Source organism: Nanorana parkeri, unplaced genomic scaffold, assembly GCF_000935625.1.
Source record: "Nanorana parkeri isolate BGI_ZX_2015 unplaced genomic scaffold, ASM93562v1 scaffold109, whole genome shotgun sequence".
In the NCBI taxonomy this organism is placed as follows: domain Eukaryota; kingdom Metazoa; phylum Chordata; class Amphibia; order Anura; family Dicroglossidae; genus Nanorana; species Nanorana parkeri.
Window position 1 is genome coordinate 640,491 of NW_017306377.1, and position 26,170 is coordinate 666,660.

Consider the following 26,170-nt stretch of genomic DNA (forward strand, 5'->3'; position numbering starts at 1 on the left):
GCCCCCCCCCCCCCCCCCAGGCATTTTACCTGGTAAACCTAAGAACAGCACTTCCGGTCACTAGGTAGCTGTTTACACCTCCAGTGGCATCTATGGAAGGAGCCATGGTTGCCACCCAGGGCAGCCTGGAAGTACCTGATTTGTTCATTACACAATACCCGATAGGATTAGTAGATTATACAAAAAACATAACCTAGTCTACAGTGTAGCTCACAGGAAGTGACAAGGACATAGGATTTCTGTCAAATTCAACAGGTAGTTTCTGAACTTGCCGAAAATGTTCTTAGTAAAAAAAAAAGAAAACTAATGTAACCACCCTCTCTAGGGACTGTACAACTGAACTATTACATTTTTGCATGCTTAAGTGTTTAAAATAAGCACAATATTTACTACCTCACAGCATGACTTTATTTAAGGCTATTCACACAGGTGAGCTGCTTTGCTGCACATTAAGGCAACACATTCTGTTTCACCTAATTGGGCCAAAAATATCCAATATTTAGCAGCATAAGGCAAGGCACATTAAAGCGCTGCAATGCAAGTGGTTCTGAGAAGGTTCATTAAAAATGAATGGCACTGCATCACGTTAACATGCACTTTGTTAACGCATAACATGCATTGTGGCAGCGCAATAGTGCAGACGGGTCCTTAATCATGTGACACTAAAAAGGTCAGGGGATCTTTGCTCAACTCATACAGGACACCATTTTCATAGCAAAGAGGGGAAAAAACACAAAAAAAAAACAGGATTTTGGTCTCAAAAGAGAACTATGGGGTAACCTTTTCATCCCATATGGGTCAGGGGAGGACATATAGTAACGTCCTCCCGTGATCTACAGGTCGCTATATACTGAGCGCTGCAGCCAGGACGGATCCCAACAATACTGTCGAGATCCACCCAGCTGGTTGATAGGCAGAGCCCGCTGTCAATCTAGAGGGTCCGCGTTGGAGGATCTGAGAGGGAAGGGGGGGAAACCCTCCAGGGAGCCATGACTCAGTCACCGCTCTCTGCAGGGAGATGATCGAGAAGTGAGCGAGCGACGGTATGTGTTCACTCACTTCCCGATCTATAGAGCAGACGTGCAACAGTTTCAATGCCATACGTCGGCGCGAACTATGAGGATGAGTGAAAATATGAGCAATGAATCCTTGAATGTTAAAATATGTTTCTTGGAAAACATCACAGGACCCAAGGAGGTAAGTCAATGGTTGGATTATGCAGCTACCTTTAGCTGACTGGATATTGGTAAATCAAAGCTATAGGACACCCCTGTATAATGCATCCCACTAGCAGCTTGCTTCAATTCTGCAGCAAGCAGTGCAAGAGCCAATTACAGAAAGCAGTCACCAAGCCATTAGTGACCGATAAGCAGGGTGGAATATCTGTTCTTGGAACAGCAGGTCGATTAGACGATTGGAACATACTCATGGAGAGTCTTCTAGAGCTTGACTACGTCCACGATCTCCTGGGCCAGATGGGAGCAATCAGGATCACTGCAATGCTCTCCACCTTGATCCTGCGAAGGAGACGAGGCGAGAGTTTCAGGGAAGGGAAGGCATAGATCAGGCAATACTGATTCCACAGAGTCCCCAAGGCAACCATGGCAATGCCTAGGGAACCCTGCTCCTGGTAATAAACCTGCATTGTATGTCAAGATGGAATGAGGGTCCCGAGTTATAGCCTTTGACCATTCAGGTCTGACACCAGGGTGGCGTGAGCAGGTTGCATAGCAGGGCCAGGATGCACAAATAAGGCCTTTTTTTGCCTCCCTGCGCATATGATCTTCCATTGCCAGAGCCCAATACTTGCAATAAAGGAGAGTAGGGATGAATGGTTAGCCAATGCCAAAGGCAGCAGCAATAACCCAGTGCAGGAGTGGCAGAGATCTTAAATCCCGTTCAGTGCAGAGTTGCAGTAGCAGGTGTGCCCAATACAGTGTATTTAAGAAAGGTAATGGTGGACATGTGCATTCGGGATCCCCAGAGTGAGACATCCCAGGCTGCTCCATAGACCCAAGGGAAATGGCACCAAATTAAAATTTGGGGGGAAACTAAACCCCTCTGGAATTGGAAACCCCAAGTTAGATATCAACAGGGGGAAGGGATAAGCTCTTACCACCCTCAATGAAGCAGCTGACATGGCAGCACAGACCCCTTAAAGGGGACATGCCCCATCGAGTCTTTGCACTGCCAGTGGCCTTAGACCCCAAAGGGGGTCTTCGAGGACAGGGCTCCACTACACTGGACTACAGCCGTGGACCTGTAAAGCAACTACACGTTGCAAAAGTGCCAACAGTGGCTAATGCAGGATCTAGTGCCCTAAGCAATTTACAGGCTAGCCCAGCACCTTCCTTTAGACGGGGCACAGTTCGCAAGGCTTTACCAATGAGAAAACTAATATGGATTGCTGCTATTAGGTTCCGCAGTTGCTGTGAGCAGCATTTACGGAAACTACCAGAAGTGTCTTCAGCAGGGTAGTGCAGAAAAGGATGCACTTCTCAGCAGATAGAAGGCTTCCATCTAAGGATGCTAGCAAAAAACTGAAGTAAACTGCGAGTGGGAGGGGTTATACAGGGCTGTCTTACAGCTTTGATGGACTTGCCAGTGTCCAATCACATGAAGGTAGCTGCATAATCCATCTGTAGAAGAAAGAACTGTGTCCTGTGAAGTACAATCAAGAAAGTGTGTGATGCCTGCAAGTACCTGTGTTCACTTTCAAATGAATCCCAGTGGTACTCCTTGTATTCAGGACCCAAGTTGCACAAATGCTTTTGACTGCTCTACAATTAAAGTTTAATGCTTGCCCCCCCCCCCTTCCGTCCCTACTAGCCCCACACCATTCACTCAGCCAATACCAGAGCTGTTACTGCCTACAAAGTCATCTGACCAGACAAGAAGCAGCTTTGTGCACAAAGGGCCAGTACTTAATTTAAACCTGGAGAGAATGAGGACCTATGGACAGCCTGGGCTTGTACTCCACAGGCATCAATTTAAAGACTAACTGGTACATTCAGGTAGCAAAAGATTCCTGAACTTCAGCACTGTAAATGTTTTAGGTGCCTTAGACATAGGGCACAATGGGCATTTATGTACAGAGGGTAAGAGAATGAAAGGAACAAACATGTGTATACAACCATACTGCCCTGAATCAATGTTAATTGCATCAAAAATATACAAAATGTAATTAATCCTACACAGTAAGGCCCTAGGTCAACTGTCATGGTTTACTTTCCTGCACAAGTCTCATCACTTCATTTACAGGAGATAACATTATGCTTGTCGTACACTAAAAACATTGTCAGAAACCAATCTACACTTCCTGAAAGCAAACACCTTTCAGCTAAACTACATGTACATACAATTCATCTCTTGGCAACAGAACCAAGTCAGGGTTAGTCCAACTACTAACACCCAGCTCCCAGATTAAAGAGAACCAGTAAACACCCAAGTAAACCAACAATGGCATGGTAGGCATAGAAGCAGTAGTTTTTCTCCTCCACATATTGGAGATATTGATCTATCCTTCAGAAAAACATTTACCACCATTTTGAGGAGATGGTCTTACTTTACCAGGAATCCTGCAGAGGAAAAAAACTTCCCCTCGCTATTTTACAGTGGCTGTTAAACTTTACTAATGTGAACATTACTTTTATGAGCTGCTGTAGAGTAGTTAAAAAAATACAATGGATAATTAACTGTGGAAAAGATATAGTCCAACTGGGATTACATTAAAAAGTAAAGAGGAAAACAGACTATACAGCAACTGTGTTCATTTAAACTAGAAGAGAATCTGTTTGCTATGAGCAACCGACTTGCATCCAGACACTAAAGCTTTTAGACCTCTTAAATGCAAAATTTACTGCGTTAATTACATGCAAAATAAAGCACTTTCAACATAAGATCACGAGAGAAAGAATGCCAGTATGTATAAAGTGCCCTTTTGAGGTGCATGTCACATATACATCAGATATATTAAAAAAAGGTAGTTATCACTTCACCAAATAGCTGCATACAAATATCAACCTCATCATAGCTACCTGCTCTGTCAGCCTTAAGTGTGTCCCAGACATTGCAGTTAAAATCGTCATATCCGGCTAGGAGGAGGCGTCCACTCTTGGAGAATGCTACTGAAGTGATGCCACAGATGATGTTGTCATGAGAATAGACCATAAGCTCCTGGTCTGCACGGAGGTCAAAAAGCCTGCAAGTGGCATCATCTGAGCCAGTGGCAAAAGCATTACCGTTGGGGAAGAACTGGAAGGGGAAGAAAAAAAAGAGGGTTCAACATAACTTCATATTTTTAAAGACAGGCAATGATGCGAAACTATGAAATCAAATAAGATTCAGGAAGAAAAGGCAGGTAATGTCATTTATTTGGGATGTGTTCATTTAGACACATTTTCCTGATCTGCATAACCACAAAATCAGGGACATGCAAGAGACAGATTTAGCTGCTCTGCAGAAAATCAATGTTTTTTTTCCCTTTGAGGGCCATTTGACACTCTTGCCACCTGCCAATACCTTTGCTGTGCTTCCCTACTATTATGTTTAAATTAGGGATTCACCGATTTATTTTGTTATCGAGTACCGTTATTTTTTTTTCCCGGTACTTGCCGATACCGAATACGGAGAACCGGAAGTCCCATTCAGGAAGCCAGGCGGCGTGTAAAGACTCACCACGCGGCTTCCCGATTAGCAGGGAAGCTGTCCACGTGCTTCTCGATCACTAGGTGACAAGCAAGCATGGAGTCGGCATCCCGACCAATCAGGAAGCCGGGCAGCGCGTCATTACACGCTGCGCGGCTTTCGGATTGGCCGGAAGCTGGCTCCATGCTCTCTCGTCCCTTGTGTGACGTGCTGCCTGGCTTACTGATACTAGAAGTATCGGGCTAGGCATCGGAGCATAGATAACGATAGTAGTATCTGTGCATCCCTAGTTTAAACCCTCTGGAAATACCCGTTTGGGCGTGTGGACCTCATCCAAGAATGCAGTGCTCAGGCCTACCAGCCAATTACCAGGCCAGAACGCTGCCATGGTAAAAGGCATGGTTAGGTGTCTCAAACTCTAACCTCAAACCCCATCATAGTAATATGGATAGGAAGAGTGGTTTCACTGTTATAAGTTGGTCTTTTTAAACATTTTAACGCACCTTCAAATATTCACTTCAATGTTTTTAGGTTCTCTAGGGTGCCCGGTAATCTTGCCCAATGCTACAAGTGCTTTCCAAGAAACAGATGTAAGGATTTTTTTTAATATAAATACAAAGGCCTGAGCATTAATCACTGGGTCCTATGTATACCAAAGGCTTTGGAGGCCCAATACTTACACAGATAGCATTTATGTCAGACTCGTGTCCGGTGAAAGTCTGTCGGCACATTCCTTCTCGAATGTCCCAAAGTTTGGCTGAGGCATCGCAGGCCCCAGACACAAAGCACCGGGAATCTGGAGCAAGGGACAGACTCATGACATCCCCAGTGTGTCCAGTGAAGGTGGTTGTCTGCTGACCAGTTTCAATGTCCCACAGAGCGCTGCAAGCAGAAGGAGATCAAACAAATCCAAATGAATACACATGTAAAGAGATAGCTGAACTACACAAGTGCAGAGACAGCAGATCTTTGCAGTTTGCATCAATCTCAATATGAACCTATAGCTATATATAATGCAATATAGCTCGTCTGAAGGTTCTCATTTATCCATATCATGGTATAGCTAGTCACATTCAACTGGACTGGTTCTAGAATGCTGAAAATGTTTCATAACTTCAAGCCGCTTTTTCAGCTCCAATGAGTGTTAGAAGACACCCCAGTCTTTATATACACACAGGTAGCAGAGGCATCTTAACCCCTTCATGACGCAATGTCTAGCTGTTGTGTGTCCCCCATCCTGTTTGTGGACACTCAACATCTACACATTTAATGGTGAGAGGATTAAGGTTTCTGTGCTTCGTGTGAGGACATAAATGTCGGTGTATCTTCCCGACACTCCATTGGAACTGAAGTGGCTTGAAGATAGAAAACATTATAAAACAAGTCCAGCTGAAAGCGACTACTACAGCTATAAACCTTATTCTTCCAAAGTTTGCATTAGCAGCCATTTGAACGCGATAATTTACGAGGATACAAACCGCTTGAAGCTGCACTGTGCATGACTGGCAGTTACAGGGAGGTCAAGGGGTTTACTAAAAATATGGCTTTGCAAAAATCAAGATATCGATACCTTATGTGATCATTTTGGATCTAGAAGTGCTTGGTGAAAAAATTCTATTACAATACAAAGATGAGCTGCATTTTGAGCAGATCGTCTACTTACCAAGTGGTATCTCCAGAACTGGTAATAATTTGGTTATCATCCAGGAAGCGACAGCAGGACAGATAGCCTAGGAAGAAAAAAAAAGTGTCAAGTGGCACAATTGTTTTCCAGTGGAATTTAGAATGCATTCGCAGTTCACAGCCTGACAGGTTTCAGAGCAAAAGTGTGCAAGATATGCAGACGTGGAAATAAGCACAGGTGCACTGCCTGTAGGCATTAACCAGTTTTCGGATGCAGCCGGGAGAGCTGTCAGGTACACAGTGACGGCACCCCAGCATTCCGTAAATGGCATCAAAGCCTCCAACACACTTCCTGGCTACGCTGTTCAAGGATTCCTGTGCTTTTAAAACAGACATGCTCTTAATATATGGAAGTATATAAAGCAGCTCTGCAAGCACAAGAAAAATGGCATTAGGGACTTGCTGTCAATAGTTTATTAATACCAATATAGAAAAATGGTGAGTAGACTGTCCCCCACTAAAAATATAATAAGTTAACGCGGTCATATCCAACAAGCATACATGTACCGGCATAAACCTGCAAATCCAACTAAGATTTGAAATGTAACATTTCAATGAATAAAGCAATGACCATCCCAAAAACATGTAGAATTTCTTGATATTTTATATATTGCACGAGTCCTAAATGGCCAGGTAGCACTTAATTTACCTCTACCTCTGGCCAGGCTCACTTTCTCCCCTATAGGTTATGACAATGTTGACAATAAATCATCATTTTGCCAGTCTACTTTTCTAGATTTGTATTAGTAAAATGATTGTTTGGCAGCAAGTCCCTTATACAGTTTGTTTTAGTGCTCTACCAGGTTTGAGCGATCTCCTTTAGTACCTAGGCAGCATATCATTTTATTGTATTTTTGCAACTGCAATTAGAACCTCTTTTCCTGCTTCGTGAGCTACAGAGGACAAAATATGGAACCCATAAGCTGCATACTGCAGCTACAGGACTAGAGCAAAAAAGACAACCCCTCAGCTTCCTACAAGCAGTGTAAATGCACATTTTACTGGTGCCATCAGACAGCCATGTTTTTCCTGATAGTAGAAGCCACCAAAAAGCATTTTAGTGTGGCCAGGAAGCATTTTTCTTGTACTAACAGATGGCATGTTAACATGTATTTGTGCAATAAAAGGAAACTTTAAGTGAATGGGACAGCACCTTGGAATCATTAAGCCAGCACATGTAGCTTTACCAATATATAAAGTCACTACAAAAACATTTAACACGCAAAACAGATCTTTGAAAACAGGCACCAGGAGCAGCAAAACATCTGAATCTACAAAGTCTGTGGTCCTGGGTTGAAAAAGGTTGGTAACCACTGCAGACAATGAGTAGACTGGAAACTCTCGAGCACAGCAGCCTTGGAGTTTACACAAGGGCCTGTACCTTATATTAAAGCCTAGCTTGAATTGAGCACTCATTAGGATCTAGGAGTTCCAATAATTTAGAGTACATAGCAGTGGATATATTGTAGGATTCAAGAATCAGCCAGCGCAGGCACTGAAACCTGAGGACAGGTGCTTCCATTAACAGAAAATATGTTGGCTTTTTGAATGCACTACCTATTTTACACCCAGGATTTGTCCAACCTCCAGTCACCCAATTTCTTCCCTCTGCATTTAAAGTGTATACAGTGATATTTTAAGGCAAATTAGTTCATGGAAATCGCTATAAAAAGGTGAACAAATCCCACTGAGACAAGAAATAGAACACCAAGAGCAACATCTCAGTGGCATACCGTATAAGAATAAAACGTGAAGCAAAATAGTGCGCAAGTTAGATGATGAGGACCTGATTAAATTTGTAAGCATTTCTGTCCCTAAACATTTCCCACAGTCAAATCACTGCTATCCAGCTATGCTCTACGTCTCAAGACCATTTATAAACTTACCTGTGTGCCCAGCCAACTCACGGCTCACCCGCACATTTCCTTCACGAGTTTTCAGGTTGTAAATTGAACAAATGTTATCAAGACCACCACAGGCCACATAGTTTCCAGATGGGGCATATGCACAGGTCATCACCCAAGAAGAGCGCAGGGGAATTGCATGAACCTAAGAAAAAACAATAGACGGGTGTTTTAATCAAAGATCTGCTAAACTTCCCTTAAAAAAAATGCAGGCCCTTCAGATTTGGAATACATATTTCAGGCCTGACAAAAAAAAAACCCCCGATTTGTTGCCCACTTTATCAAAAAGTCTATGTAATCAAACATTTAATCTCAGTTCTGGTAGGATGCCAGGTAAGGTGGACGGTCAACTGGCCTAACATCTTTGAAGCAGAACTGGCCAGTGGACTGTGGTGGCCGCTACTGTTATCCGTTCAGTCCTGTACAAGTATGCAGATCAGGAGAGTAAAATGTTAATCCGCATGCTTGCTTTGGCTCATTTATTCAAGGTACTGAGGTCAGAGAGTCAATAGAACTGCCAGGAATTTCAGAAGATGCCAGAACTGACAAGACATGTTTCTCCAATGGTAGATTTTCTTTAACCTGAAGATTATACAGAATTGATATGGTGCCAACAGTTTCCGCAGCGCTTTACATTATAAAGAGAAACCGTACAGCTACAATTCAATTGGGTTAAGAGGTCCTGCTTGTAAGAACTAACAATCAAAAAGGGAGGGCAGCAACAAAAAGTAGTAAAAGTGTGGGAAAAAAGCTCATTGACAAAGAAAGTTCAGTTGTTAGGTAGAGCCAAGTTAGGTTTCTCTGAAGGGATTAATTTTCAAGGATAGCCAAAAAGCGGGCAAAGTGGGTAATAGCCGAACAGACTGTACAGAGTTCCAGGGGATGAGAGAGGCTCTAGAGTCCTGGAGGCAAGCATGGGAGGTGGTGATGAGATATCCAGACTGGACCAGGATGCTAGACCAATCATGTACATCCTTCTTCCTGGGCAGTAACCTCTATGTTCTTCAGTGGTTACACTTGCCTCACAGCTCAACTACCTGCTGCAGCTTTACACTGTTAGTGAGGAATGGGAGTGGGGAGCGAAGAATTGCTTTCCCCAATCTACAACACAGTGATGACATTCTCCCAAGGTGCTCCCCTCCAGTGTAAGGACAGTTATGATTGGCACTTAAGCGCTTTTAACGAGAACAAAAAAAGTTACATTATACTGTTGCTATATTCTGTGCCATGTGAGGAATTATATCATGCAGACTGAAAATTACTGACAGTTCCAATGACCAGACCCCTGTAAATGAGGTGAGGCATATAAGATCATAGGGTCAAATGTTAGTTAATCCCCAAGTTTTCAGGCCTGGTGGTTTGTGCCAATGGGGTTTCGGATTAAATTCCCACTAGAAATTAGTTTTGCCAAGTATCTGTCCATGTGTTCAGATTTTCTTGTATATCCTATTGACAGAGCTTTGTCAACAGTCTTCAAGCTGCAAAAGAGTGTGTAGGTCACAAGTCTATTTAGGGCAGCAACAGATATTGATGGTTCAACATTCACCATAATGTGTTTCAGAAATGTGTCAGCACTAGAGAAGTAAATAAATTGCAGAAAAGATAAAGGGTGCTATATTTAGAATGGATCTGTTCTACAACCAGCGATTCTGGATACGCAGCGAGCCACAGGGGCATAAAAGGAGGATCTGAAAGTCTCCGCCTCCTGCAAAGGACCACCATACACAATTTACATTACAGATGTTTTAATTCCTAAATGACTTCCTGCCATTCATTTTATATCCAGTAATCCCAGAGGAAACCGAAAACTCGACTCGAGTCTATGCCTGAAATGGCAGTCACTGCAGACCAGCAAAGATACAAAATATATATATTTCAGCTTTTTTATATAATTTGTCAATTTAAACACTAAAATAGACAGGCTCTCTTTTTGCTAGCGCACTTCCTGCAGTACTCCTTCCACATGCTAGATTTAAAGCCACATTAAATACTGGTGTCCCTGGTGTCCACCTTTCAGATTTGTGCAGTACTCCTACATGAACCCTCTACTGTACATTGCACTTTGCTGTAATAGACTAGTTACTGTGGGTCTCACTGTGTGCAGAGCGACTGGTCTTGTAGATTAGTTGGGATGCACAGTTTTTCGCAATCGAGTACTGATATTCATCTTTCGGTACTCACCAATACGGAGTACCAATACCTACACTAGCATGGAGCCGGCTTCCCGGCCAATAAGGAAGCCGGGCGGCGTGTCATTACGCGCCGCCTGGCTTCTTGATTGCCTGGGAAGCCGGCTCCATGCTGTTTGGCCAGGAAGTCAAACAGGAAGGCGGGCAGCAAGTCATTACCCGGCCCTGGTCTACTGATTGGCCAGGAAGGCGGCTCCGTGTTCCCTTGTGGCACTGCCGGTCAGGGAAAATCTCCTTCTGACCAAAGTCCCAGTATCGGGGTAAGTAACTGAGCATTTGGGCGAATACAAGTACTGGCCCAAACACTCAGTATTGGTGCACCCCTAATTAGTAAACGCCTCCGTATGTCTATTGAAAGGTATTTATTTACTCTGTAGCACGGTGGATTGGTGAGTATTGCATGCTGTTTAGATTTTTCTCACTTTTTTTGCGTTGCGTTTTTTGTGTGTTCAGTCACGTTCCTATGCAGCTAAAATAGTGCAGGCTGTATCGGAACTGACAAGTCAGGTGTGAACAGCATAAACCCATAGGAAATCATTGTGTTGCATTTTTGATGCAGCTCAAAAAAGCAACGGACTGCATCTGGTGTGAATGGACCCTAACCGTTTTATAGTAGAACTGTAAACATGAAATACAAGCTAAGCACCTAAAGGCTGAGGCAGCTCTTAAAAGCATGAATGTGTCGATTGATGCAGGAAGAAGCTGCAAACCACAAATAAAGGAGGTCAGGAACTCCGCTGCATCAAGTAACCCAATCATTGATGCCAGGAAGGAGAGAAAAGTTGCTCATCTAGAAATACCACATTAGAGCTGTTGTAGTACAGGCTTCAGATTACAACAGGAACCATTTTCTGCAGCAAGCCTTTTATCAGTCTAGATAGTGTGAACCAACACCGATGAAAAGCACTTTACAGACCATTTAATCCGCATCTTAATGAACTAGGGTTTATTTCCAAAATGGACAATTTATTCCTAGCAGAAGGGGCAATGCTCAGCCTGATCTGGGTAACTCAGGTGTACGCTGTTCTCACAGGAGACAGAAAGAGTTACATTTAACCTTTAACACCAGGAGTTTACATAACTGCAGGTTTACTTTACAGCGCCCTTTGTTTCCTGTATCCCTCAGCCATAAATCACAAGAGCTGTGCTGCAGGAAGAAGCTGATTTAAGCCAGGCTGCCTTGAATCCTGCCAGAAGGCTGCACATCAGTAACTATTTCAACACCATTTTTTCCCCAACATGTGCAGATGAATGGACTGCAAGTTTTAACCCCTTCATGACTGAGCTAGTTTTTAGTTTCTGTTCCTAAATGACTGACACTTTTTACATTTTTGCTGTGTGATTCTTCTACAGCAGCAAGTTTTGAATATTATTATTTTTAGAATTTTTTTAATAATTATAGTATACAAATATATTTATATATAAACGTTTTATTTTCCTACTTTTTTTTTTGTCAGTTTATATCAAGCAATCACTATGACTGCTTAATAAACTTTTTAAAATTTTTAGTTATTATCAGGCTGCTCCAAGCTTAGGAACAGCTAATAATAACTTTAGAGATTGATCCTGACAGAATGTCAGAATCAGATCTCACTAAAGGTCTTTGATCGTTCCTAGACGATCAAAACTGATACATTTCACTCGAGATACATTTTGTATCTAGTGGTTGAAATGTATCATTTAACATCGGGCCAGGCTCTCCAGCTGTCAAAACGAATAGCAGAGAGGTGAGTCACTGCTACGTCTCTGCTATCTTCAGCTGTCAGATAAGGGAACCCTTATCTGAATGTAAAGGCTTCATTCTTTCATTAATGAAAGAAAGAAGCTTTTAAAAAAGTTTAACTATTTCATTAATGAATGTCTCAATAGTGAGGCATTAATTAATGACTGGAACTGCTGAGAATCAGCAGTTACCAGCATTACACAGGCTAATATAACTCGGCACGTACAGTGTACGTGGCCAGTCATATAGCCACTTTGTGACGGGACGTACACTGTACGTCTCCCGTCACGAAGGGGTTAAAAGACAGTTTTCATATCAAAACAAAATTGGATGCACTACAGAAAAAAAGGCGGTTAAGATATTGGCAAACAGAAAAACTTGTATGGCAGTCCCTCTATAACCCCTTCCCTACCCAGCATGCCTCAGTTTTGTGTGCCAGCAAAATATACAGAGGGGAAGCAACCAAAAAGGACTTTATGAAATACATTTTATGAAATACATTTTATGGCAAGTTCAAAAATCTAATTTTCTGTCCTTTGAGGGATACAAATTCAGTAGTGGTTGGGACATCCACAAGTTTTCCAGCTGAGTGGGTAACAGCCAGACCAAGGAGGACCCAATAATCTGTAACACAACCACTAAAAGGATTAACATCCACATCTAAAATCAATGAAGAGGACGTCCTCTGCAAAACAGAGGAATCCACCAATGACCAGTGAAGACTACAGGGGACCAACCTGGTGCTCGTGACCAAAGAGATCACCAAAGAGAATAGGTCCACCCAAAGGAATACTGAAGCCGCCGCAAAAGGCTGTGAACGGGGAAAAAAACCCAAAAAACAAAAACACCAAAATGGGAAAAAACTAAGCAAAAAGCTAAAGCCCTACATTCCCAATCCCTTGGACTCTGGAAGGAAAAAGACAGCAGGGCAATAATGACCAAGACAAAGAGTACAACAGGACCACCAAGACAAAGTGAACATGGGTGCAAACCGATACCATTTTTTTGGTATCTAGTATAAGTACCGATATTTTGCTTTCAGTACTTGCAGATACAGCCGCTTCCCCCGGTCTTCTGATTGCCCGGGAAGCCAGCTCCATGTTCACCTAAGACACTGGTGGTATCGGGAGCATTTGGGCACGTAAAAGTACTCGCCAAATACACTGTATCGGCACAAATACTAGTATCTCTAGTGCAAACCTTGAGGTAGACTTGACTAAGGAACAAGGAAAGCCAAAAGGATACAATAACGCCAAATTTCAGCCCATAATACCAGGGAGAATGAGCAAAAACACTTCATGTGAATCCGCAGCCAGGCAGTAAACATTTACGGGTGCTAACCATAAATAAATGTGAGCCTTCTAAACCAACCAGTCCTCACAGACTTCTGTATCTATAAGCACTGTGGAGCAATTTATTTTAGTTCACAGAAAAAAACAAACCTCTGAATAGTAGGGCCATTCAAGGAATTCTCTCAGCAGCTTAGCTAACACTGCTCTCCTTTTCCTGGCAGTGCATCAGCAACCTTTTAGTCTTCAATGTGAAGAGCAGAAGCTCTGGGAGGGGAGAACTATAGCCAAGTTGCTTAGGGAAGTACTTGGATGACTTCAGGGTTTCTTCTGTAAACTAAGATAAAAGTGCTCCACGCTGCGTGCTGCTGCAGAGATGAGCAGGCGGTCAACACACTAGATGACGGTGCTTTTAGGCAGAGACAATCAAGCTTCCAGGTGAGGGGTGTCAGATTGAGAGCGGGGGACAATGGGCTGCTGGATTTTTGTACAGGAGTAATTTTCTTTAAAATAAACCTGATCCACAGTAAAATTGGTTGGATTTCTTCAATTTTACTTGAAAATCTTCAAACAGCCCCAAACATGAATTTGAAAGAATACCACCAAAGTAAGCCAGCAACAGTGCTGAAGTGCCAAACTCTCCATTTCTCAGCGTGGCCAGGAATTTAAATGTGGCTTGCTAAGCACCTAAATGCATAGGTCTAAGAGCCAATGGATTAGCATATTTCTGCAGGAAGGGAAACTTGAACATTAAGTTTAGTTCTGTCTATCAATGTGTAATATATTGAAATTCCAGATGTGGATAAGGCAATTTATCACTTAACGTTTAGTCTAATTTGTCTAAAATATTTGCATGAGTGTTCCATCCTCCGAGACGGGACACACTAAATACCTAAACCTGTCAGCATCATTTAACTACTTTAAGCTCGACTAAACAATTATCACAAGATCATAATCTGAACAGCTGTGTAACTGTCGCTTTTCCCACAATATCTGTATTGTAAACCAGAACTTCGTTACTCTGCTCCATTTGCTTTGTGTCACGCACCTTGTTTGTGGTATAGCTGTCCCAGATGATAAGCTTGCCATCCTGGGAGGCACTAACTAGCAGCCTGTGGGGAAATGAAGTTGGGAAAACATCAGTTAAGCAATGGCTTCTGCAACACTGTGTACATTATGTATTCAGCTAGCTTAGATTTGCCTGTTTTTGATGGCACCATAAAACTGTAAAGCATGGGCCCGTTATTTGCATTCACTCTGGTGACAGATAGGAAAGCCATGCAGAGCACAAAAAAAAACCTTTGGGAGGATAGCAGTTGGCTAAGCAATAAATAAATATTGGCCTTATGTTGCCAAGCTGCAACAGAGTGCAAGTGTTAGGCCTATGCTACACAGGGGATTTTTATTAGTCAATAACACTACTGAAACCACAAGTCATCATAAGAGTAGCAACTGATTGCAAAGAAGATTAAATGAAAAGCTCCTGACAGTGTAAGTTACACAAAGCTTGTAGTAGCAACTGATCACAAGCGGAGCACAGCAACATATGTGATAACTTGCTATTACATGCTTTAAGGAACTTGTTCTGTCTGCTTAGCGATCTGATCGCTACTTTTAACGGCTGATGACTAAAAAGGTAGGCATCAATTGCCACTGATCCTGGTACTAAAGTCATACACAAGACAATTGATACTTTCAATCGGCCTTCAACCAAAAGATAACTGGTGGAAATCAACACCTTTTTTTGCGGCACTGAGGCGTTGATAGAATTCCACCCCAATTTTGTTCTGCTGTTCCTGGGAAACTAGAAAATATTGTAAATGACTGAGTCATTGAGTTGCCACAACTATGTCTGATGTACAGAATATGGCCAGTATTAGGCTAAAATGCAGCCAAGATTGTTCAAAATGTGGGTTCTCACTCCAGCTTTTGGGGTCGTGCCTGAGGTTGTACAAAACTCAAATATTGTAGCAGAAGGGCAGCAAAGCCTAGATTTAATTTTGGTGCTTGCTTTGCCCTATCCCAGGACAACAGAGAATGCATTACTTTGATCATGTGAGAATGTATATATGTGCATGATTATATATGTGTTGGGTGTATGAATGTAAATAGTCTTCTACAAATGTGCATGTGACTATGTGCTAATGTTTGTGCAGAGTACCAGATATTGGTCTTCAGTTTTGGGGACCCAGGTCTGAAGCAGCTGAGCACCACTGTAATAGTGTACGGTTTCTCAACTTTAAAGGGCACTCAGGAGAAAGTCACCGTTATGGTACTTCCCCCTCCCCCCCACCCCCTCCACCTCAGAGGATATCAGTTCCAAAGCCTTGTGTTAGCACCAACATAAACCTAACATAGGGCTATAACTTCTACTGGTCAGGTGACAGGTCTGACTACATGCAGCCCCAAACCCAGAAAGACAAATAAGCTGAGAGGTTCCATAGACAGCCTGTCACTTTGCCCTAATTATGTGAGAAACTGATTTTACAGTTTCCCCAATTATGGGCAAAGTCACAGATTATGCACCTATCACAAACAAGCGGCAAACACCAAGCACCTCTAGCAGTGGGTTTATAATATCTTAAGTAACCCATGGCATGTACATTATCTGTCCTTGACATGCTTGCATGCTTGGGTAAGTAGGTATGTAATCCCTGAAATCTGTGAACAGCCAATCACGATTTTGCTAAAATATGCTTCAAGTAATAATGGCTTCTGCCACATTTGGGGACAGAAGTTCAAGTTACCTGGAATCTGTGCCCCAGTGCATAGCATAGATTTTAGCAAGGTGTCCCCTCAGGGTACGTCTAGTGCGCATCTGAATTCGACCTACTGGATCAATGTTGGCTGTGATCTGGAATTTAAAAAAATAAAGATGATTAACACACCAATAACTAATACTTTAAGGCTGCCAATTAAATTAGAAAATTAAAAGCAAGGTGAAATGTTTACCTGAGCCAGAGTGGCATCTGCACATGCTTTCCTGGCATCCTGTAAAATAGGCAGAAATTAAGAGCATTAGATCTCAATTTAAATTTAACACACGACATTAAACTAGTTAAACAGGTGCCATGGTAAAACACAGAATCCAACAATAGAAAACAGATTTTTCCATGGTGCTAGTATTTTTAAGGAGTGAAGACCTATACTGACATAAACAGGACATTAGGTCAACGCTTGCCAGAAAGGCCCGTGTCAACTGTCTTTTGTTCACATTAGAAACTCTTCTCTCCATACAAAAGTAGCTGCAAGGCGATCAAATGTAATTTAGAAGGTAATCTTCAAAGGAAATGCACCCGTCAAATTATGAATCATCTCAGAAAACCAGAAGACAAAAGCAGGCTGCAATCGACCATCAACACAAGTCCACTGACACTGGTCCTATCTATGACCAAAGCACCTATTATGATCAATGTGCACTGACAGATGTAGGCACTGAACAGGTATGTCACACTAACCATCCAATACCCAATCATTGACAGAAACTATTTTCAACATATACACTTTAAAAGTATTAATACATCAGCAATAATCATCTATGCCAACTCAAATGGAACTTGTCACAGCCAAAAAAGTGGGAGAGAAGCCGCCATTCCATGACTCCATGAACTGCGTGCTTCTGTGCAGCGGTAGTACGATGTGTTTTGCCACGTTTGGATCGTGATTTTACTGTGGCTTTGACACTTTCTAGCATGCAGCTTCGATGCGTTTTTGCGATCAGGTGCAGCTAAAATGTGGCAAGCAGGAATTTTTTCCGACTTCCTCATAACTGACTGCACTGGTGTGAACAAAGCACCAGAAATCCCATTGGAAAGAATTGTGACGTGATTTTGATGCAGCTGCCAAACTGAATGGACTGTATTCACAACTGCATCTGGTGTGAACTAGTCCTGAAAGTGATTGTGACAAAGCAGAAAAACAACAACGTTACATAGCACAGGCTTCAGGAAACACTCCTACTGACCTTTTATTGAGTGCTGTATGGTCTCTGAGGAAGAGGGTTACAAAACCCCAATTAAAGGAGGTACTCCTCCCCAACATTATAGGCACGCTTAATACACACCAATATCAGAGAAAACACAAGGGTAACATTAAAAGGTTCAGCTATGCACCTCCTCTGAAAATCGAAATCTATGTAAGAATATGGGACTTGGAAAACAATAATGGGTAGGGCTTTGAGCTTTTTTTTGTGCGTTTATAAAAGTCTAACACACATGTCACAGTCAGCAGAGACCAACATTTGAGGGCAGGGGAAAAAAGGCAGAACTAGTTTTGAGTCATTTTAGTATGTAAACCCTCCGCAAAACAGGCCTTGATGGATACACTAAACTAAAGACATCCAGGAAGTCTGGTCCGGGCTGGAGCCAAGCTTTTAACAACTGTTTAGAAGAGATGAGAATTAATGAAGACATGGAGAACTATTCGCTTGCAGAAAAGCTGATGTGTACCAAGATAAAGCAAACACCCAAGGATTTATTTCTGGAGAGGTATTTGACCATGTACAGACACTGCTGTAGTACTATGAAACCTGTTTGCCAACAGTGTTGGAACCTGGTGCCACTAACATTAAAAAAACTTCAATGTATATCCTTTAAAAGTCCTTTACCAACTGTTGCCTGCTTAACCTCTTCACGACATTAGGACGTTCCATGCTGTCCTGGAAAGCATGGGCTTTAAGGACGTTCGGACAACATGGAGCATCCCAACTTCTAAGCCCCAAGTCCCCTCACAATGCTTTAGCAAACTAAATCAACCAGTAAGGGTCTAGATCTACTGCAATAGTGTTCTTCCTTCCCACTGCAATTGGTTTCCATTGCCAAATGTCTGCCACAGCAATTGTATTAAGGAATGTGGAGCATGTCACTTATAGACTCAAACTGTATAGTATGAAAATGAGCAATTTTACTCATGTCTCCAGTATGGAACACATATGGAAGGAAGCATACCGCCTTGTGGCTTGTAATTAGGAAAAAAAAAATCCCAGAGGTCTGCCCTGACTTTGCACCTCTGCAAACAAGTAATGCCCAAAGGACTGACCTACTGAAGTCGGCTCATGGAAATTCCATGGGGGATACTATTTAAGTTCAGGAAGTGTGGGCCATTTTTTTAAAATTCATTTTAATAAGCTCAGTTGTTGAATAAACTCTGCAATGCATTTGTTGCATCTTAACTGAGCAACCAACCTCAATATACTTTCTGTTTTCAAGAAGAGTAGATTGCATTCCTCTGCATGCTAGTGAGTCATGCGCCTGGAACAAGTTTGTCCAAATAGCCCAACAAAATGCACATGCTAGTTACAGGTCAGTGGCCCAGGAAGTAGTAAAGAATAAATAAGGATGACAGCTCTGGTCTATGCATCTTTAAAACCAAGTCAGCCATTGAAGCCCCCAATTTTGGTCATGAGAGGCTCCATTTAAGGCAATGCAGACTAAAAATCTGCAATAACTGTAAAAAGCACATTTCTTGAGAAAAAGAAAAACCCTGCTACATCTACTGCAAGGATTTCTAGCAATGTTGCTTGCAGTTTGGCTTCTTGGGGAAAGAAAAGATGCTTTGCCTTACTAGGACCTTACCCAAACTTACAACTGGAGAGGACTGCCTTCATTATCACCTGAGAAAATATACAAATGTAGTCACTAGTTTTTATGCAACTGACTTCACAGGTCGGTGCAACTGACCTAGCTGGTATGATGGGGCAGTAAAAAAAACGTTTGGCTTATTCTTCTATGTAACTGGGAAAACTATAGTGGGGACACCTAACGAGGTCAGGACGATCCAAATGACCAAAATGAATGGGAAGAGAGCAAAGCAATGTAATGAGCAATATAAACGTGCCCAAAGTCTAGCAAAAACAGTTGGGGCAATGTGAGACAACTTGAACTATGGTAAATTTCATTTACAAGGTAACCATAGATATCAGTCTTCTACAGCTGGGAGGAGACTATTTCCCCATGTGAATTTGCATAACAAAAAGGTGCAATAACGTGGTGAAAAAGTCACTCTAGATGCTATTCACCCAATACTACTGTCCAAGGTTTCTCATATATGCTCTTAGATGACTGAAATTGGCTGCTCCCTCTCAATGTCAAATGTCACAGATTTTGTGATTCTATAAAGAGTTAATCTACAAATGTCAAAACCTTTACAATAACTGCTTAGACCTATAAGATGTATAATTACAAAGTGCACAGACTAGGTTTGTGACCTGTAAGTGTTATTGCCGTGGTCAGTGGAACGGCGGTCCGTGGTGGTAGATAATGCGTACTGAATCAGGAAATGCAGCTTCCAATAAGGAGCACAGCAGCAATTACTGTAACAAATTAGGGTGTGTGTGCATAAGGCTTATTGGATATTTTCAATGCTGGAGGGGCTGTGAAATATATAGAACTATTAGGGTATGTGCAGGCTATGATGTTAACACCCGCAGGAGGATCTAGACTCATCTCTGAAAATGTTAACAATTTTAAAATTCTATGTAAATTCACCATGAACACATGTATATAGGAAGCCAAAATACATGCGACTTAACTACATAGAAAATACACGAGTACTTTAAATCTAAAATAAATGCCCAAGGTGTAGAAAACGTGTGACATACAAAGTGAGGGCAAAGCTTCCTACCAGGTAGTCAATATGTGCTTCATTCCACTGCACATATGTTCAAATCTACTTTGCTTCTGTTTAGTATCAGGACCACCATAGTAGCAGTAGGAATGAATTTGCAAATGTAGTTGTTTTCATTGAGGGACAAATAACTGCTAGACACACTAACATAGCACAACCACAATCTCCAGTGCATCACAGATAACAAAGCCATCAATACTTCTGTCAGATCCAGCTTGATCGTCATACACAAAGCTTGCACACAAGAAGTCTATTGTGTAGAGCATTTGAACTATAGACTATCACAGGATAGAGTCTTGTATCTTTTGGTGATCATGATTTTACATAAATCCACTGACCTTGTATTTACAATTCAGATGCAAACTCAGGATTCTGAGATCAGAGCTTGGCTTTAGTATTCAAAATTAAACTTGATCAAATTAAAACTTGAAATTACCAGCACTGTGCAAGCAGTATACAAACGCTTATTGGCGAGTACACTTTACGTGCACTTTTTATCATCCCAATAAAGAGCATTTCTCATTATACAAGACCAACCTGCAAGGAGATACAAACTTGTAAACACCACACTTACAAAGGCAGCTCTACAAAAACAATGTGTGACGCGAGTTTACATTACAGCAGCCACGCAGTCTACTGTTGAGGCACTGCATAATCAAGTCACACAGAGCAGGCATCTTGTATGAGCTTAAAGCTTGATCAAAGCTGGTTACCTTAATAGAAAATAGTTTTAAAAAGTAACAGGTCACGGTGCCGTTAAAAATGGCAATTGAGGAACAAAAAGACCTGAATTTCCCTATCAAAATCTACTATAGCTCTATACAAGAATACATCTTCTGTGAAAGCTACAGTTCTGCTTCGTATCAAGGATGGGTAAAAATACAGAGCATATTTTATATAGTTAAAAATGATGCGCTATAAGGTGACTTGTAGTTTAAAAATATCCATGAAACCCCCCAAAATTGACGAGAATCAGACATTTTTCTACTTACTCTGATTTGGTTCTTGAGTTGCTCGGCCTCCTGGCGTAGCTGATCGAGTTCACTCATTTTTCTTCACTAAAATGAAGCTTCTCTACCACCAACACTCAATTCTAGAAAAAGAAAAACACTCAAACTTAGTACTGAAGTCACAAACATAAGATAAAATGGAACAGGCATTACACTTTACATTAGCTATATAAACCATCAAGGCATTGGTCAAATAGGCCTTAAACAGAATATATTTAAAGTAGGCAACAGTTGACCCAAAATCAAACAAGCCTCTTTGGCATATAAATTACATAATGAATCTACAAGACGGGAATATTCAAGTCTTACATATAGAACTAAACCTACTGTATAAATGCTTTGAACTGGTAAACACTCATCAGCAACGTTGCAGCATAAAATTTGAGTATCCGGCGTCAATCACCCATGAAGCTCAAATTATGTTAAACTACCAAGTGTCAATGACTTAAGTAACCACAACTACAAGTCCTAGCCTCCAAAAATAGTCTTAACCCAAAGACAGCTTCTGTCTTCAGATAGTGTAAGCAAAGATTTATGGGAGATACCTAGGAAAATGTAAAAGCTACATACAAGTCAACCACTTGACCAATAAGGGTGTATGACACCAGAGAACTACACTTCCAATTCTCCTTAAAATTCAGCACTGATGGCAGGCTTGGCAAGTTCTGGTAGAAGGTGCAAGTATGTGTTCTTCAACTACATTCCTTTCACCTGTCCTCCATACAATGTCATCTTTAAGCCCGAATAGAGCTCAGTTACTCATTCAAATCCGGTTAACACAAAACCGGCTGAGAGTCTTAAACTGTCCGCTATCCTTCTGACCCTAATCCATTGGTTGCTTTTGTTTTTAACTGCACTGTCCTTGGTGTATCGTTACAAGTTTTGCACAGATAAAAACAGATTCTTACCCTGGTGGGTTTCAGCTTTAACATAGTCAAATCTAGATGTGGATGAAGGGATTCCAAGCATTTCTTACCACCACAAGTAAAGGGGTGTCAACAGGAGGCTAAACACCAAGTCAATGATATGTACTTATATGCAGTGCTATTAACCCAAAGATATCCCACTCTTCACAAAAGCCTAAATGCTTCTAGATGTAAAAGGACACGTGTTGAGACATTTACAGAAATAAAAGGTAATGTAGCTTGTGAGAACAGGAAATGTGTGAGAAGTTGCCAGATGGCTGTATTTGTTTCCAGGCTAATACACTTAGCAGCTTGTTAGAACCAGCCAGATAAGTGTCCGGACAGAGTAAACACTAAATCCCCTCTTCTGTGTAGGTCTGAAATATTAAAGCTTACCTTTAGCCTCCAGTTAACTTTAACTTAATATCTTACTCAAAAACAGTTTATGGCAACTTAGAACAGAGACCGTAGACAATGTTGCATGGACAGCTTCTACCAAAAAGAAAAATATACATCAAGACTCTCTGTATTCCGGCCTGACAATTGGGGACGCCCTCACTACTAAAATACAGGTTTTGCTGCTAACACTAGTCTCTTTATGCCCATTTGTAGATCAATAACATGCTCACCTCTGCGCTTCTTTCCCACCACTGTTCAGTTACCTCCAGTCATGTCAAATGCACAACCAATTAGTAAAATGCACCTGAGAGCAAATCCCCTTAATCTTGTTGACTATAATATTCCTCTTCGTTAATGCTCTGTTTGGCAGGGCAGCAGTTTACAAGCTAGTAACTTACGTACATTTAGCATATTTTTGCAAGCCAACATTGTTTATGTCAAACCCCCAAAAAATAGGAACACTTTAGAGAAACACATTTTTCAGAAATACAAAGTTCCAAAAAGCAAGCACTATACCCAAAAAGAATAGTTGTCCCTTTAAGCGATTAAAAGACCATATACAGAATAAAGTCATAAATGGCGTGTTTGGACTGCAGCTAGATCTCTTTCCAGCCAGAACTGTAATGAAACAGTAAAAGGAATGAATTTCAGGTGGTCGAACAAAATGCATAACTAGAAAAGGTAAAAAAAAAAAAAATGGCATTCTAGTTCCTGAACCGTTCAGTGCAGTTCGGCAATTCCACAGGACTAGACAATGTATGAACGCAGTTTTAATTTCAGACTATGGTGTATTCATATTTATCATGAGCAAATAAAAAGGTGAAAAAGGGGAAATCGGGATTACCAACAAAAAGGTATATTGATACTAAATTATAATTAAAAGGAGAAAAAAAAAAACACACAGGACAGCCTGCATGTTCGTTAAGGGCAGGTCCACAACATTTGTGGGACCAGATTTGAACAACCAGTTGAACAAAGGCCAGAAATAGCATAGAGATACATTAAGATATATTTTGAGTCCGGAAACAATCTGGTCTGGTTTAGAGGTGATCTGGATATGGTGTGAATGGGCCCTAAAACTTGCAGGGAAATATAGGATGACCGGCATTTATATAAGCCAACTCCTAAAGCCAGCCAAAACACATTTCAGTTTGAAAATGGAGAACCTCTGTTAGGTTTTAACTGGCAACTGTGACCCACTGCAGTCATTTTCTTTCCCTATGATGGGTGTCAGACAAAATGGGAAGGGAGGGGACATTCACAGGGGAAATGATCAAATGCCTAAAAAAAAAAAGAAAACTAGTGGAGCCGCCACATCAGAGGACTGGCAAGCTGGGATATAATACAAACTTTACTTTTTGGTTTAGATCATTTAAGAAGCCACTCAAACCTATGAATAAGTGTTGCAGAGTGTTAGGTAACCCACATTCTTACCGAGCGCCTTTACAGTATCTCTTTAAAAACACTAATCTGCACAGCACAGGTGTAAATATGCCTCCTAGGAAAGAATGGCATTTCCACTTGAAAAAGTAAATTACACAGGTCCATCAAGTTCAACGTGCGTGTGGTCTAGTATTTAAGTGTACCCGTACCCGTGTGTTACGGTCTCTTAGAATGGTATCCAATTGATTTTTGAATTAATCAATACTCTTGCAGATACCACTGCTTGTGGCAGAGCATTCCAAAAAATATTCATGAAATAAAATTTGAATTGAAAGATAGGAAGACAAACTGTTCCCTAGTCTACCCAAAACTGTGCCTGGAGTTGGGTTTTCAAATAGCTGTGGCAGGTAAAGGCAAAAAACAGGAGCTAGTCAGCACAGACTAGCAGGGAAACATGGGTCTCAATGCAACAGAAAAAGTTCCAAGATGTTAAAGTGATACTAAACTCCGGAGTTAAAACTTAAAATTCAAGTACCTAAATTATATATATTTTTTTTATGTATCTTGCGTATCACTCGGCTGTAGATCCTCAAATCATCTCTGAATTGGTGCTGACACTGTCCTTCCTTCTGGAGGGGGCATACTTTTGTTCCCCATGAATCCTGTGTGTGTTGTAAAGTAGCCATCGCTACTACTACTTTACAACACGCACAGGGGAACAAAAGTAGCCACCCTCCAGAAGGAAGGACAGTGTCCGCACTAGGGCTGCAACAACTCATCGACATAATCGATTATAATCGATTATGTCGATGAGTTGTTGCAGCCCTAGTGCGGACACTGTCCTTCCTTCTGGAGGGGGCATACTTTTGTTCCCCATGAATCCTGTGTGTGTTGTAAAGTAGCCATCGCTACTACTACTTTACAACACGCACAGGGGAACAAAAGTAGCCACCCTCCAGAAGGAAGGACAGTGTCCGCACTAGGGCTGCAACAACTCATCGACATAATCGATTATAATCGATTATGTCGATGAGTTGTTGCAGCCCTAGTGCGGACACTGTCCTTCCTTCTGGAGGGGGCATACTTTTGTTCCCCATGAATCCTGTGTGTGTTGTAAAGTAGCCATCGCTACTACTACTTTACAACACGCACAGGGGAACAAAAGTAGCCACCCTCCAGAAGGAAGGACAGTGTCCGCACTAGGGCTGCAACAACTCATCGACATAATCGATTATAATCGATTATGTCGATGAGTTGTTGCAGCCCTAGTGCGGACACTGTCCTTCCTTCTGGAGGGGGCATACTTTTGTTCCCCATGAATCCTGTGTGTGTTGTAAAGTAGCCATCGCTACTACTACTTTACAACACGCACAGGGGAACAAAAGTAGCCACCCTCCAGAAGGAAGGACAGTGTCCGCACTAGGGCTGCAACAACTCATCGACATAATCGATTATAATCGATTATGTCGATGAGTTGTTGCAGCCCTAGTGCGGACACTGTCCTTCCTTCTGGAGGGGGCATACTTTTGTTCCCCATGAATCCTGTGTGTGTTGTAAAGTAGCCATCGCTACTACTACTTTACAACACGCACAGGGGAACAAAAGTAGCCACCCTCCAGAAGGAAGGACAGTGTCCGCACTAGGGCTGCAACAACTCATCGACATAATCGATTATAATCGATTATGTCGATGAGTTGTTGCAGCCCTAGTGCGGACACTGTCCTTCCTTCTGGAGGGGGCATACTTTTGTTCCCCATGAATCCTGTGTGTGTTGTAAAGTAGCCATCGCTACTACTACTTTACAACACGCACAGGGGAACAAAAGTAGCCACCCTCCAGAAGGAAGGACAGTGTCCGCACTAGGGCTGCAACAACTCATCGACATAATCGATTATAATCGATTATGTCGATGAGTTGTTGCAGCCCTAGTGCGGACACTGTCCTTCCTTCTGGAGGGGGCATACTTTTGTTCCCCATGAATCCTGTGTGTGTTGTAAAGTAGCCATCGCTACTACTACTTTACAACACGCACAGGGGAACAAAAGTAGCCACCCTCCAGAAGGAAGGACAGTGTCCGCACTAGGGCTGCAACAACTCATCGACATAATCGATTATAATCGATTATGTCGATGAGTTGTTGCAGCCCTAGTGCGGACACTGTCCTTCCTTCTGGAGGGTGGCTACTTTTGTTTCCCTGTGTGTGTTGTAAAGTAGTAGTAGCGATGGCTACTTTACAACACACACAGGATTCATGGGGAGCAGAAGTATACCCCCTCCAGAAGGAAGGACGGTGTCAGCACCAATTCAGAGATGATTTGAGGATCTACAGCCGAGTGATAGTTAAGGTGCTCGAATGTATTTAAAATTTTGCTCCCGAGTTTCGTGTCACTTTATGCAATAATTATATTTTATTT

The 26,170-nt window shown here is 41.8% G+C and overlaps 1 protein-coding gene across 2 annotated transcripts in view; it reads right to left on the minus strand.

Moving 5' to 3' along the window:
- The window catches only part of GNB1 (G protein subunit beta 1), a 26,130-nt gene extending 4,980 nt beyond the window's left edge, over window positions 1-21,150 (minus strand). For both annotated transcript variants that reach the window (XM_018553099.1, XM_018553098.1), the window contains exons 1-8: window positions 21,052-21,150; window positions 16,388-16,426; window positions 16,183-16,289; window positions 14,484-14,547; window positions 8,217-8,379; window positions 6,311-6,377; window positions 5,328-5,529; window positions 4,038-4,254 (exon numbers count right to left, since the gene is read on the minus strand). In XM_018553099.1, the coding sequence (XP_018408601.1) occupies window positions 4,038-4,254; window positions 5,328-5,529; window positions 6,311-6,377; window positions 8,217-8,379; window positions 14,484-14,547; window positions 16,183-16,289; window positions 16,388-16,426; window positions 21,052-21,108 (916 nt within the window). In that variant the 5' untranslated portion in view covers window positions 21,109-21,150. The remainder of the gene's footprint in view (window positions 1-4,037; window positions 4,255-5,327; window positions 5,530-6,310; window positions 6,378-8,216; window positions 8,380-14,483; window positions 14,548-16,182; window positions 16,290-16,387; window positions 16,427-21,051) is intronic.
- Window positions 21,151-26,170: the final 5,020 nt, after the last annotated feature.